The sequence below is a fragment of the Gopherus evgoodei genome, chromosome 6 (assembly GCF_007399415.2).
Source record: "Gopherus evgoodei ecotype Sinaloan lineage chromosome 6, rGopEvg1_v1.p, whole genome shotgun sequence".
Lineage (NCBI taxonomy): Eukaryota > Metazoa > Chordata > Testudines > Testudinidae > Gopherus > Gopherus evgoodei.
In genome coordinates this window covers 130,645,088-130,659,941 of record NC_044327.1, presented here as the reverse complement: position 1 = coordinate 130,659,941, position 14,854 = coordinate 130,645,088, and the positions used below count along the sequence as shown (strand labels likewise).

At 47.5% G+C, this 14,854-nt stretch overlaps 1 protein-coding gene across 14 annotated transcripts in view; it reads right to left on the bottom strand.

The window, feature by feature from the left end:
- CELF4 (CUGBP Elav-like family member 4) overlaps nt 1–14,854 on the bottom strand; it is an 885,136-nt gene that overhangs the window by 96,077 nt on the left and 774,205 nt on the right. For all 14 annotated transcript variants that reach the window (XM_030567118.1, XM_030567122.1, XM_030567119.1 and 11 more), the window contains exon 8: nt 6,466–6,615. In XM_030567118.1, coding sequence (XP_030422978.1) covers nt 6,466–6,615 — 150 coding nt within the window. The remainder of the gene's footprint in view (nt 1–6,465; nt 6,616–14,854) is intronic.

Genomic DNA, 14,854 nt, shown 5'->3' with positions numbered 1-14,854 from the left:
AACTGGTCGGGTCAGCTCCATCGCCGTCCTTCATCTTTCTACCAGTGCAACAACCTCATCATAGGTGGAGGGTTCGTTCTGGCTTACCCAGGCATGAAGGTCTGGCAGTAGTCCCCTCATGTATAGGTCGATGACCAGAACCTCTAGTATCTCTTCCGGACTCCGGGACTCCGTTCGCAACCACTTTCGTGCGAGATGGATGAGGTCATACAATTGGGACCACGGGGTTTTGTTTTCCTGGTACCTCCATTTGTGATACCATTGGGCCTGCACTGCAGTCGTTACCCCAGATCTGGCCAGGATCTCTGCTTTCAGCTGGGGGTAGTCTGCTGCAGCCTCTTCAGGCAGATCATAGTAAGCCTTCTGGGCCTCCCCACACAGGAATGAGGCAAGGATGCCAGACCACTAATCTCGAGGCCAGGCCTCCCGTAGGGCTGTCCTCTCAAAGGCCAGAAGGTATGCCTCTACATCATCCTCCCACGTCATTTTCTGCAGCCAATGGCTGGCCTGTATGATCTGCGTCTAACCATGGCTGCGGTTCAGCTCTGTAAGGGTCTTTACCTGGTTTACCGGTTCCCACAACATAGCTCTGTCTTGAGAAGCCTGGTCCATCAGCAAGCGATTAGTCTCTTGCTGCAGCCGCACGGCCTCCTGTTGGGCGGCTACCTGGACACAGGTAGCCTCCTGCTGGGCTGCTGTAGCTTGTATCAATGCTCGTACTAAGTCATCCATTGTGGTGAAAAAAACCCCCCTCTTTCTTCTGCCGCGCTGTGCACACCAAATCCCACTTCTCACACCAGTTGTGACAAAGTTCCTCCTCTACCTTGGTGGGTCCTGCGCTTATTGGCAGATTTTTTCACCTCAGTTATCTTTCCCACAGTCTGGATCAACTCCTCCTGTGTCTGATCAGGAGTTGGGAGGTTTGGAGGGAACCCAGGCCTGACCTCTACTCCAGGTTCCAGCCCAGGGCCCTGTGGACTGCAGCTGTCTATAGTGCCTCTTGTAACAGCTGCATGACAGCTACAACTCCCTGGGCTACTTCCCCATGGCCTCCTCCAAACACCTTCTTTCTCCTCACCACAGGACCTTCCTCCTGGTGTCTGATAACGCTTGTACTCCTTAGTCCTGCAGCAGCACAGCCTCTCACTCTCAGCTCCTTGTGCCTCTTGCTCCCAGCTCCTCACACACACTTCCTCTCCTCTGGCTCCTCCCTGCCTGACTGGAGTGAGCTCCTTTTTAAACCCAGGTGCCCTGATTAGCCTGCCTTGATTGGCTGCCGGTGATCTAATCAGCGTGTCTGCCTGAATTGGTTCTAGCAGGTTCCTGATTACTCTAGTGCAGCCCCTGCTCTGGTCACTCAGGGAACAGAAAACTACTCATCCAGTGACCAGTATATTTGCCCTCTACCAGACTCCTGTACCTCACTGGTCTGGGTCTGTCACAATAGATAGAGGGGGTGTCTGGGGATAGATAGATAGGCTTCGTGAGTAATGGAATTTACATTGATTCTGACACTCCGGACCACAGGTATCTAAAGATAGCGGTTGTTCTCTGTTTTGCTATTTTCATGCAAGTAAGGCAGTGGGTCAAATTCTGCCAGATGTTACAATGGTATAAACCCACAATGGAATTGTTCAGCATTTACAGAAGAGTAACTGAGAGCTGAATTGGGTAACAAAGTGCTATATACACTGCTAAATAAATAATAAATGTTCCTGGACATTTTTGTGCCAGACTTGTACTGTAAACCAGAGGCCGGTGAAAGCTGGGAGGCGAGATGTTTGGGGCTGTGAACATATGTATCAGGGGAGACTGTGTTTGTTTCCTGTGCAATCGATGGGTGTAGAGGTGGTTACATACGCTGTTTTAAAATTTTATTACAATTGTTGTATATGGAACCATGGAACCACAGTGCCAATATCAGATATTTCAGAGGAGGGTGGAAGTTATCTCTTAATGGACAATGATAGAATAAACTGCTGAACACTGAAAGTTTCTTCCTAACCTAGGCAGCTGGCTTCAGGCATGAGGGTTTGTGTCCTTCATACATTTTTATCCAGTCTAATATAACCGTAGATGTTCTCATTATCCATATAAGTGTCTAATCCTCTTTTGAGTCCTGCTAAGCTCTTGGCCTCAATAATACCTCATGGCAATGACTAAAGTTTTAGAAATTGCACAGAGCCTGAGACAGGTACAGAGAGGAAGTTGGAAGCAATACACACAATAAAATAAATCAATCCTATTTTGGGAATGCTTGGATCCAGGTTTGTTCTCTGGGCCCATCTCAAGCTGGGACAAGAAGCACTGAAACAGTAGGCTAGGATTTGACCCATTGAGATCTCTGGAGAAACGTCTGATTGACTTCAGTGAGAGCAGGGTTAGGCAAAGGCTGATTGGTAATATGCTACAATTTCCATAGCAAAGAGATCCACAGAGCACAGATAGTGTTCAAAGTTTTTCCATATCATATTGTTTGAATGTCGCTCCTCACTAGCTGGGATTGGCCAGCCTGGGAGCGATTTTGGTTTCTAAAATATCTCCAGCCGAAAATATTTTCATCTTTTAAATAGGGCTGGTGGGAAAACAAGAAGTCAGTTTCATGAAAAATATGCAGGTTTTGGAATGTGATTTCTTTCCCCATTGGAATGAAACTGAGACCCTTTTGAAATATTTTAGCAAAAAACAAACAAACAAAAAATAACTCTCTCTTGCTCGCTGTCTCCTGATTTGACCAGAAATTCCAACCTGGAGCTGAGAAATCCTTCCCAATGAAAGTTTCACGGACACTGATATGTTTCTGTGAAACATTTCAGTTTTGATAAATGCATTTTCTGATGCAAAATGTTTTGTCGAAAAGTTCATGGCTAGATCTAGCTTTAAGCTTTGGATTTTGTGAAACTCGGTTGAGTTTCAGAAAACTATTTTCCCTTAATGTAAGCCCTGGGTTATCCCAGGTAAAAGAAATTAGAAATCTATTTCCCTAAGTAGCCAGAGGCCTGGGCTAGGCAAACAGTAAAGATTCTGATTTGAAAGGAATTCTTGCCAGGGAATAAAACAATATTAATAAAAACCCGCCATGAAGCAGTTATGCCAGGGTTGATCACAAGGGCCTGATCCTGAAAACCTTCCTTGTTAGTCCAATTGGACTAACATGGGGAATGGTGGTAGGTTGGACTCCTTTAGTATTTATAACTCAAAAGGTCTAATCAAATCATTAGTTCAATTACTGAAGTTAAACGAAGGTGAATTTCACCCAGTACTACCAGGAATCGTAACTAAAAGTGAGTGGCATGCACTGCCTCAGATCTTAGGTGTTTGTGCAATCATTCCCTTTGCCTGGATTCACACACCTTGAGCTTCAGTTTGAGGGTTTGAATAAGCCCCCAAACTTTCACAAAATTGGACAGATGCCACCAACTTTTACCCAGTCTCACACATAGGTGGCAAGTTTGTAGAAATTTTGGTGGTGCCCAGAACCCGCCCCCCAACTCCACCCCCAAACTCCACCCCCACCTGCCTAAGGGTCTGGGAGGAGGCTTGGGGGATGAGGTCTGGGGTGCAGATCTGGCCTGGGGATTAGGGTGCAGGAGGGGTGCAGGGTGCAGGCTTTAGGATGGAGTTTGGGTGCTGGGTGCAGGCTCCTGGCTGGGGCAGGGAGTGGGTGTGCAGGAGGGGGTGAGAGGTGCAGGCTTTGGGATGGAGTTTGGGTGCAGGCTCTGGGCTGGGGGTGGGGGCAAAGGAAGGGGTGAGAGGTGCAGGTTCTGGGAAGGAGTTTGGGGATGGGAAGGGGTGTGTGGGAAGGGGGAGGGGTGCACCCTCTGGGAGGGTGTTTGGGGATAGGAGGGAGTGCAGGGCTGAGGGCTATGGGGCTGAGGATGAGGGATGCAGGAGGGGGCTCAGGGCTAGGGTTGAGGATTAGGGTGCAGGGGGATGAGGGATCTGGCTGGTGCTGAGGGGTTCACGATGCAGGAGGGGGCTCAGGGCAGAGGGTTGGGGTGTGGGGTGAGGGCTGTGGGGCTGAGGATGAGGGGTTCATGATGTGGGGGGCTCAGGGCTGGGGCAGAGGATTAGGGTTCGAGAGGATGAAGGTTCTGGCTGGGGCTGGGGATGAGGGGTTCATGCTGCAGGGGGGCTCAGGGCTGGAACTGAGGAATAAGGTGCGGGGGATGAGGGCTCTGGCTGGGGATGAGGATTAGGGTGCGGGGGGATGAGGGCTCTGGCTGGGGCAGAGGATCAGGGTGCGGAGGGATGAGGGTTCTGGCTGAGGATGAGGATTAAGGTGCGGGGAGATGAGGGCTCTGGCTGGGGATGAGGATTAGGGTGTAGGGGGATGAGGGCTCTGGCTGGGGATGAGGATTAGGGTGCAGGGAGATGAGGGGTTCATGATGCGGGGGCTGAGGATTAGGATGCGGGGGGATGAAGGCTCTGGCTGGGGATGAGGATTTGGGGCGTTGGAGAGGCTCAGGGCTAGGGCAGGTTAAGGGCAGCCTGCCTTGCCATTAGTGGAGGGCAGGCACTAGGACCCTGGGGCAGCAGAGAGCAGTTCTGCCGGGAATCGCTCTACTCTGGCAGCACGAGCAGGCAGGTTGGGCAGGGACGCGGAGCGGCGGGGTGGGGAGGGAGGACACGCAGGGGGAGGGGTGGCAGGCGGGGGCTGGGACCTGCTCCAGGCAGGGACGCGGCGGGACAGAGGGGAGACCCGTGGCGGCCGGGGCTCGATCCAGGCAGGGCCAAGGGAGAGACCCAGTTCCAAATATTGCTGGAGCAGGGCACCCGGCCCTGAATATTCCTGGAACCCGAGCACTGCAAATGTGTATAATCCGCCACCTATGGTCTCACATCAAAACCATAACCAAGCTTGGAGACCTTTAGAAGCTTTCCTGGGACTTGGGCTGAGACTGGAGTTGGGAAGAGATCTGGAGACAGACAGATTTCAGGTACCTGAGTACAGAAAGGTTTCAACTGCTCCAGACATGACAGTGACGGGACGACATAAATACACAGACTACCTAAAATGAGCAGTTAGACAGCTAGAGCACCTCACTAAACTATTTCAAAATGACATTTTGTTTTGAAATTTAGCTAGATTTGAGAAAGCCAAAAAACAACAACAAAAAGAGTGTGTGTGTGTGTGTGTGTGTGTGTGATAGAAAAACCAGAAAAAGGAACAAAATAAAGCCCCAAATGTTTTCATTTGACCCCAAATAAAAACATTTTTTGGATTTTTCAGTTCAGCCACTGAACTGAAATAACTGATTATTTGCTCAGCTCTGCTTATATCACCTAAGTCTTCTCCTTTCTCCAGCACATCAGTAAAGTTCCCTGCAAGGATAAGCTCACCTAGTCCAAGGGAATCGCCAAAATGGAAGGAGTGCTTTTTGCATCACATGAGGCAAACTCATTGGCTGAAGTACTGACTCAGTGTTCAACTTTCTAACGGGATACATTAATCGCCACACACTGCAGGATAAAACATTCCTACACCAGCTGGTGCTTAGCGTTAATTAGTAACATTTATTTAAATCTTTTTTTTATTGTGTATAAAATGGCAAGAAATATGCAGCTTGAAGAGGGATGGATGGTTATGCCGAGATAACCGCACCTCAGAGAAATCTAGGTGCACAGGTGGGCCTCGTGAGATGTTGCTGCATCCTTGGCTTGGATGCGCCTAGTAAAATACCACCTCACATCTGGAGCCCTTTGTGCCAGCCATAGCACACAGGCCATATGCTGAATGCCTGTGGAAACTGGTCTAATGCCTCAACCCTAGAGGCGGTTTCTGCAGTGCAGGGTTGAGGCATATTTGTGGTGTGGAGCTGGACCTGTTCTGTGGATACATAAAGGACTTTTTTCTCCAGGGCTGTTAAGTGAGTTGACCAGGGACACCGCTGGTGGATCAGTGAACGGCACTGATCCACCAAGTGAAAGGCCTTGTGTAGGCCACTGCTACAGCACATGGGTTGCAACACAAGATGGACAGGGCAGGCTAGCTGAGTGCTGATCACACCCCATCCCATCAAGGCAGACTCCTACAGTGTCCTCCTTCCACAGTCACTCTTCTGCCCATAACTGAATTCAGGGAGGAGATCCAGAAGTGGTAAGAGACATAGCTGATGACCTTCAGCTGAGCTAGGCTCAGCACAGCTCCTACAAGATCAGCCAGGAACAAGACCCCTTTTGGTGCATCTGGGAGAACTACCACACATACACCATATGGGTTTCAGCTTGACCTGGTCGCAAGTATGTGCAGAGTGGACACATGTGCCTGGGGCCAGCTCACCAGGTAAGATCTCCTGACCTTAGTGTCCAGCTACAAGGTAGCTCCCATGGCAGAGAGAAACACACTGGAGCAGGAAATTGTCGCTCAGAGAGAGAGGACATATCAGATAAAGTTCTCAGGACTGGACCATCTTAATAGGACGGAAACCAGCTGGGTCTTAGAATCGGGATGGTTTGGCTTACCTGGGTAAGGGTGGATGCCATTAGCGAACACAGCTTCTGCGGTGGGCTGCCCATTAGCCTGCGGTGGGAGGCCAGTGAAACCATTCACCCCGATTGGGGACGGGATGCTAGGCACAGCCGGTGCAGTGATGCCAGGAGGTGTGCTCCCACCTACAGGAAGGAAGTAAACAGAAGAAACAGCCTTAGGATGATGAATTCCGCAGGTGCTGACCACACACAGTAAACCCAGATACTACTGTGATGAACACCAGAGGGACAGCTATAGATAACATAATGAATAAAGGTCAAAATCATCTCACAATGCAAGGGGGAGTTTGCACCATCACGGGTAAGACTGTGCAACAGTTGCTCATGCTGGGGAGCGCTTAACATGAGAAAGGTTTGCCCAAGCTTGTTTAACCCCAGGAGTGGGCTTCTCCTCCAGTGATCACAACCTTTAAACTAGATCCTCAGCTGGTGTCAACTGGCATAGCTCCAGTGATGCTAAGGTCTGGTCTAATTTACTGGCAAACTATCAAGGCATTTTTTTCTAACCATTGTATGGCCTCAGAGGAGAATTCTGAGTCCCACCTTCATACAGCAACTCATGTCATTTTGGTTTATCTTGGAGACGTCAGCCTTCTGATCTTATTGAATCCAATGACTGGCCTATGGGCATGACTATCATATGATGGCTCTCCAGTTTCAGAACATGCTGGGTAGATGGCTAGTCCAAGAAGGAAAAAAGTACAGCTACAGTTTGTAGCATTATAACAGTTACCCCCACAAGGACAGTGTTTCATTGGTGCAGTTTCACCCATCCCTGCCATGCATCTTGCAGTTCCGGCTGCACTGAGAGAGGCAGACAGACCAATGGCTAAATTCAGGGGTGAGTCTTGTGTGCTGCCTACATTAGAGAAATAGGTGTACCAGTGATGAGCCCAATGTGGGTATGCAGCACCTATGTGAAACAAATTCAGCACTGCTAAGATTTAATCTCATAATTTAATAGAATAAGAATTATGCACGGTTCTCATCTCTTCTTGACATCACTGCATCAGTGTATTTGCACCAGATTAAGTTTTGCTAATGGAGACAGGACCTAAGGAAGTCCAGGGGAAGTTTAAATCTCAGCAGCCCCCATAACATGTAAATTACTCCAGCAGATGCCTTCCAGACTTAGCAAGACTCACACCCACTTAATGTGACCAGGTGGATGAGGTAATATCTTTTACCTCTGAAAAAAAGCTCTGTGTGGCTTGAAAGCTTGTCTCGCTCTCTACCATGTACATTGGCCAAACTAGATAGTCTCTACACAAAAGAATAAATGGACACAAATCTGACATCAGGAATCAAAACATTCAAAAATCAGTAGGAGAACACTTCAGGCTCCTTGGTCACTCAATAACAGACTCCAACGTGAAGCTGCAGAACTGGAATTAATTTGCAAACTGGATACCACCAGATTAGGCCTGAATAAAGACTGGGAGTTGTTGGGTCATTACAAAACCTAAACTTAATTTCCCCAGTACTAATTTCTCCCTACTGTTACTCACATCTTTTTGTCAACTGTCTGTAATGGACCACTCTCTTACCATTTCAAAAGTTTTTTTTCGTTCCTTGATATCCTGCTGTTAATTGATTTATCTCATAAGACTGACCTCACATTTGGTAAAGCAACCCCCATCCTTTCATGTATTTATACCTGCTCCTGTATTTTCCACTGCATGCAGACGATGAAGGGGGTTCTAGTCCACGAAAGCTGATGCCCAAATAAATTTGTTAGTCTCTAAGGTGCCACAAGGACACCTCATTGTTTTCACCAACAGAAGTTGGTCCAATAAAATATATTCCCTCACTCACCTTGTCTCTCGAATATCCTGGGACCGACATGGCTACCGCTATACTGCGTACCCACTTAATGTGTCATTCACCCCTCCTTTTGTATAGACTCCAAGGCCAGGAGGGACTATTAGATTATCATGTCTGACCTCCTGTACAGCACATGCCATAGAACTTCCCCAAAGTATTTCCTTTTGAACTAGAGCATATATTTTTCATTAAATATATTATATCTGAATTAGGATATTGACTCTAATGGCATGTAAGAGGTTTTAACTCATGTACCACATGTAATTTGCACCAATGTAGACATTCTTACACAGCAGTAGGTGGGAATAAGTAAGGCTAACAGAATATAATTGAGTCTAGTTCCCTCTGCCTCACACATCACGTCTGAATTTATTATCATGGTATTTTATTAAGGCAATGCTTAGAGGTCTGATCTGAGACCAGTGCCCAGTGGTGCTAGTCATGGCATAGACACATAGTGAGAAGACCCAAAGATTTTACAAAATAAATAGACGAAGGGTGAGAGGGGAAACTGAGGCACAGAGCGACAACACGACTTGCCCACGGTCATGCAGCAGAGACAGGAACAGCACTCATCTCCCCAGAGCTGCAATCCAGTGCTGTAATCACAGAGAACCCTGCCTCTGGGAAGCTGATCTTCAACAGCAATACCTAAGTGATAACCATCCACCAAGCAGCCATACTCTGACGGAGGCTCCTTGCATGCTCTCAGGAGACCTTAGGTACAATTCCACCACCAAAGTGCTGTGAAAGTTAGGGTGGGCTCCCTGCTTCTGACAGAGACACCCTCTATCGCACCCCTGCCAGAAGTGGCTCATTACAAATATATCTGGAAATATATCCTTTAGGAAGGGATCAGCTTGTCCGGGTGACAGGTATTTTCAAAATATTTCCTGGGGCAAGAGTGATTGGTTAATCAGTTAACTGGCTGGCTAGCAGTTATTTCAGCAGAGGAAGAGTCTGCATGAATTTCAACTGAAGATTCCTACAAGCAAGTGGAGGGAAGATGTTGTTTTAGACTCAGCAGACTGCATAGATTTGGTGATCAAAGACTAACCAAGATGACAAAATCTAAGCTTTTGGGAACTCTCCGTTTCTTCTTACTGTATTTCTGTGGGAACTGAACTGTTTAGATTTTAATTTGTTTCCTTTATTTATGTTTATAACCGTGAAGGTAATGTCTGTGCATTATAAAATAGTCATGTCATGTTGTAAAAATTAGATTATTATTTGTTTCTTTATCATAAGATTTTATGAAGTTATTTAATTAAATTCATGTCTTTAATTCCTTCTGGGACTTGAATGTGGGGAGGCTGACCCTGTGCAATCCCTGCTGAAAATCCATAGAGACTGAACTCTGGGTCTCCAGCGACTTTCTATGGGAGTTGGGTTTTTTTTTTTAAGGCACTGGAGATGGGAAATGAAGTGAACACTAGTCCACCCAAAGGTTACACAGACACTTCGCTTTCACTATATCATAGTGGATGCTATTTCAGTGCCTTCCCGCTGCCCAGAACAGACACGTTGCTTCTTCCCCTTTGCTTCAGATGTCGTTGGCCTGAAGAAATTCCCTCTATGCAGTCTACGGGGCCCAGACATCCTGACACAAGAGGTGACATTCTGAGGTTCAAGGGCAATACTCTTTGCACACATCATCAGTCTGAATGTCACAAAACCTAGTTAGCATTTCAGTCGCTTTTCTTGATCTCTCCTCTATTTGCATAGGAAATGTGATTTCTTTATTTAAAATTGCAGTGAGGATTTTTTTTTTGTTGAGGTTTATTTCCCTCAATTCTTTAATTTTCCTTTGCATAAACCCAGTGGGGCCAGATCCCGAGCTGGAGTAAGTCAGCGTAGTGCCACTGAAATGAGTGGAAGGAAACCACTTTATATCAGCGGAGGATTTGGTCCTATATGTGGACATATTTTAATGTGATTATACAGATGGTGAGAGATGCAAAACTCGCATAGAGCAAACAGTAGAAAGGTTGGGGGGCGGGGAGGAAAAAATGGCAAATTCTGTACAGCAGGGTGATCAAGGTGTGGCCTGTAAGTCCAAGGCCACAAGTATCAAGATGGAGCACTGCTATCTACCATGCTAGCATAACACTGACAGACCTCAATTATTGGTGGGTGGGATTGAACCTGGGATCTCTGGAGCTAAATGCATGAGCCTTTGCTGCAAGGTTTCTCAAACTGGGGATGCCGCTTCTGCAGGGAAAGCCCGTGGCGGGCTGGGCCTGGCTGGGCCGGGCCGGTGTGCTTACCTGCCTGTCCGCAGGTCTGGCCGATCGTGGCTCCCACTGGCCACGGATCGCTGCTCCGGGCCAATGGGAGTTGCTGGAAGTGGTGGGCATTAAGTCCCTCGGCCTGCACCACTTCCAGTAGCTCCCATTGGCCTGAAGCAGTGATCCGTGGCCAGGAGGAGCCGTGATCAGCTGGACCTGTGGATGGGGCAGGTAAACACACTGGCCCGGCCCGCCAGAAGCTTTCCCTACAGAAGCAGTGACCCCTGTTTGAGAAACCCTGCTCTACTGCATGAGCTAAAAGCCACATGGCTGTTAGCTAAGCCTGTAGCAGACTCCTTAATCTCTCTCTAAGTGGTCTTGGTACCACCCGAGGGGCCAGAGCACCACACCCAGGAGGTGCGTGGGTTACAGTAACCACATTAGCAGTACCATTGACAGACAGAAAACTAGATGGAGGGGCACATATGGCAGAAAATGGATACATGTACATCTCTGTTTTCCCTCCCAGCTTTTGTTTGTCTTGCCTATTCAGACAGCAACCTGTGTGAGGTCAGGACTATGTGTCTACACAACACCTAGAACAATGGGACCTTGAGCTCAGTTGGGAAGTCTAATGCAGATAATAAATGATGATAATTAGAGTGGGTTGGAAATGTTCTGGCTGCCATCCCCATCATTTCCTGGGACCCCCGTCCTTCTTCATCTTAATCCTGAAAATGGACCTGACCAGACTAGGCCGGAGAGAGGGACTCAGATGGCATCACCACCTCCACCGGCTCCAGCTGATTCCCGAACACCACCTGGTACGTGAGACTTTCTCACCCCCACTTCCCGTGTGTCGTTTTCCTTATTTCTTCTCTTTCCTAGCCTCCTTTTTCCCTCTCGCTAATAAGAATCTGGCTTAGCTGGTCAAGACTGTAGATTTTGCAACCCTGCTGTAAGCCTGTGACCAGGAAGAGGAAGTTAAATGGAATGTCCTAAGCCTGCTGCTAGTACAAGTTTGCCAGGACTCTGAGTGGCTGATAAGACCATGTGGTGTGCCTGTGTTTTCCAGCAGTGAGGTTGCAAATGAAAGCCAACACCAGAGACAGAAGGTGCATTTTCTATCTTTGCTCTTCTCTTCTTTTCCCTTTTGCGTGCGTTTGTCTTGCTTTGTTTTCCTGGAAACGTGATTGAACAGCAGCAGTTACAACATAGCCCCAGCCCATCTCAACTAACTTTTCCCCTTTTTGCCAAAAAGGACAGGTATTATCCTGCTAGAGAGGAGACAGACAAGGTGGGGGAGGTGATCTCTTTTATTGGACCAACTTCCGTTGATGAAAGAGACATGCTTTCGAGCAGGTCTCTGTGTAGCTCAAAAGCAGAGCTGGCTCCAGGCACCAGCCCAGCAAGCAGGTGCTTGGGGCAGCCAAGGGAAGGGGCAGCACATTGGGCTCTTCGGCCGCCAATTCGGAGGGAAGGGCCTGCCACCGAATTGCTGCCGAAGAAGAAAGCGGCATGGTGGAGCTGCCGCCGATCGCGGCTTTATTTTATTTCCGCCGCTTGGGGTGGCAAAAACCCTGGAGCCAGCCCTGCTCAAAAATTTGTCTCTTTCACCAACAGAAGTTGGTCCAATAGAAGATATTACCTCATCCACCTTGTCTCTCTAATATCCTGGGACCAACACGGCTACAACAACACCGCAAACATCCAACAGACTGTCAAACAAGAGTTTTTGCCTTTATAGACTCTCTCCGGCTAAAGAGAAAGGGAACAAGGGATGGTGTTAAAAAGAAAGCCTGGCTTAATGCTTTATGTTTCAAATGCATTAACTGTTTCCCCTTCTTTTCTGTATCTTTAAGAAAAAGCTAAAAGGCTGTTTAATGATGTGTTTGCCATAGTACTAAGCAGACTGAGGTCTTTGTGTACCAAACTCCAAATCTTGTTTAAAACTATTTAATGTTGGTCAGCTTCAGAGTCATGTTAACATCTTTGAGTCTCTGGGCCAATTTATTCCATCTAGATTGATACAACTTTTCCCTGGGCTGCCTATAGCCTGAAGATCCAGCTCCCCATTAGCCCACCTGGTAGAATTTTGCCTAGAATTTATCAAAATGAAATCTTTTGGTTTTTCAAAACCATTTTTCTCCAGGTTTCTGTTTCAAAATTTCTGGGAGGGATGGGAGGGGTTGTTTCAAATCAGAAAGAAAATAAAATATTATAATTTCAAAATCCTCCCTGAAGCAGAATCCCCATTCTTCTCCTAATAACAGCAGCCCAGCTGCACCGATAACGCATGTTGGGTCTGCAGTACCTCCTGGATGTGGTGGCTTGGATGTGAAAGTCATCCTCTACATTTCTTCCTAGCAAGTTTTGTGCCTGTTACACAACGCTGCGTTACTGGGTGGGAAGATTTCCAAAGCTAGGCTTGTTGTAAATGAATATTAATTGGCTATTCATGAATGGATATTTTCATGGGATGGTCTAGGTTTACTTGGTCTTACCTCAGCACAAAGGGCTGGACCTGATGACCTCTTGAAGTCCCTTCCAGCCCTCCATTGCTATGATTCTATGAATGACTATATAAAGTTTTCATGAACGGAGATACATAATCAGTGTGAAATTGGAGTAACACCATAGTGGACTAGGCCCTAGAGTTGGAAATGTCTTCCCAAGGGTATACTGTATTACAGATGCTTGCACAGAAGTGGTGCAGGGATATAGTTCATACACTGTATATCATGGCAGCTAAAGCATTTGGCTGTTATATTGGTATTTACACAACTAAGTTGCAGAACTCATTCAGTTTCAAGCCTTATTTATATGCAAAAGAGCTTGTGTTCTTTTGTGCCAGGGCCACCAAGCACCACACTGGATGGATTCAGTGCTTTTCAGGCCCTGAGAGCATTTGAATTCTAGGCATTTGCTGTTTGATGCTCTCTCCGCTCCCACCAACACAAAACAAATCTAGCTAATACAAATATGATAATCTTGTCAGCCGCGGGTTTAAAGGGTGCAGATATAATTAAGCCACTTTTCTATTTGGTTTTGCAGTAGCTCCATTGACTCATTGTTTATATATTTACCGTTGTGTAAACACATATTTTGAAATGCATGGGGTAAGATTTCCAAGTCCAGCGTTTCCTTGGCTTTCCGTAAACCAGCTTGGAATGAGATTTTTTTTTTCTATAACAAGAGAAGCAAGGAGAGAGATAGGTAAAAAGGCCCTTGACTGAATCAATAACTGCTGACATTGTCCCCAGATACAGCTGCAAGGAGATTTTAGGGTTTGTGTGAGCCAGTGGATTCTCACAGGCCCAAGGAGTTCAGCAGACAAATGCTAAGGCAACTTAGCTCTCTACTAAGCCCTAAAGGTCTACTCTTAGTTCTTGGGTTTCTTGTCTTCTCCTTGCCACCGCACTTTCAAGACAGCACACCCTAGCTTAGGTCTTATACAGCATGCCCCTTCCTGCTCCAGCCAGGAAGGGGGCACAGGCTCACCAACCACCATTAGCCTCCAGCTCCCTCTCTTCTTTCCCCAATATTTATCCCCTAGCAGGCTGGCCTGGCTCCAGGGCACTTGACTCCTCATTAGATGACTTCGCTCATTGCCTTCATTGGGAGAGGCAGGCCCAAACTGGCACAGGTGCAGCTGAGCCCTCATGTCTCTTGAAGGGCCAGTTCACCCTGTGACCGGCTGCTTCTTCGAGGCCGGGTCAGGGCCTTGTCACCCCATGTCATTCTCAACCCTAGCTCGCCCACCGGCAGTCCCAGCTTTACTGCTTTTCCTTTTCATTCACACAGTGAGACTGTCATAGATCAGGGCTGGGCTTCCCAGCCTTTCCAGTGCCAACTGGTCATTCAGAATCCTTTGCGCAGTGCTTTCGGGGCAGCACTGGGTTGCTTGGTGCCTTGACGATGACACTGGGGGAATTGGTACAATGGTTTGCAGGGCACTCCTGGTGTCTGAGTTACTGGAAATGGAAGGAAGGTCTCGACCCTCTTGGCCACCACAATTCACAGGCCAAGACTCCCTCTCTTGGAGGGTGCTCTGTGTACTTTGGCCATGAGAAAAACCAGGCAGGCCAGATGCAGGACACCAGACAATACTGCATTCATTATCTCACCTTCTTCCACCTGTCCCCATCACCCACCTCTTCAGGAGAACTATGGAGAACATTAAACTGATATTGTGCTTCGGCCTGGATTTCAAACAGCACCTGCAGTTCCCACTGAAGTCAATGGGAGCTGAAGGGCATCGGTACCTTTGAAAACATAAGGCACTTTTGCTAATAAGAGCTGGAGCTCTC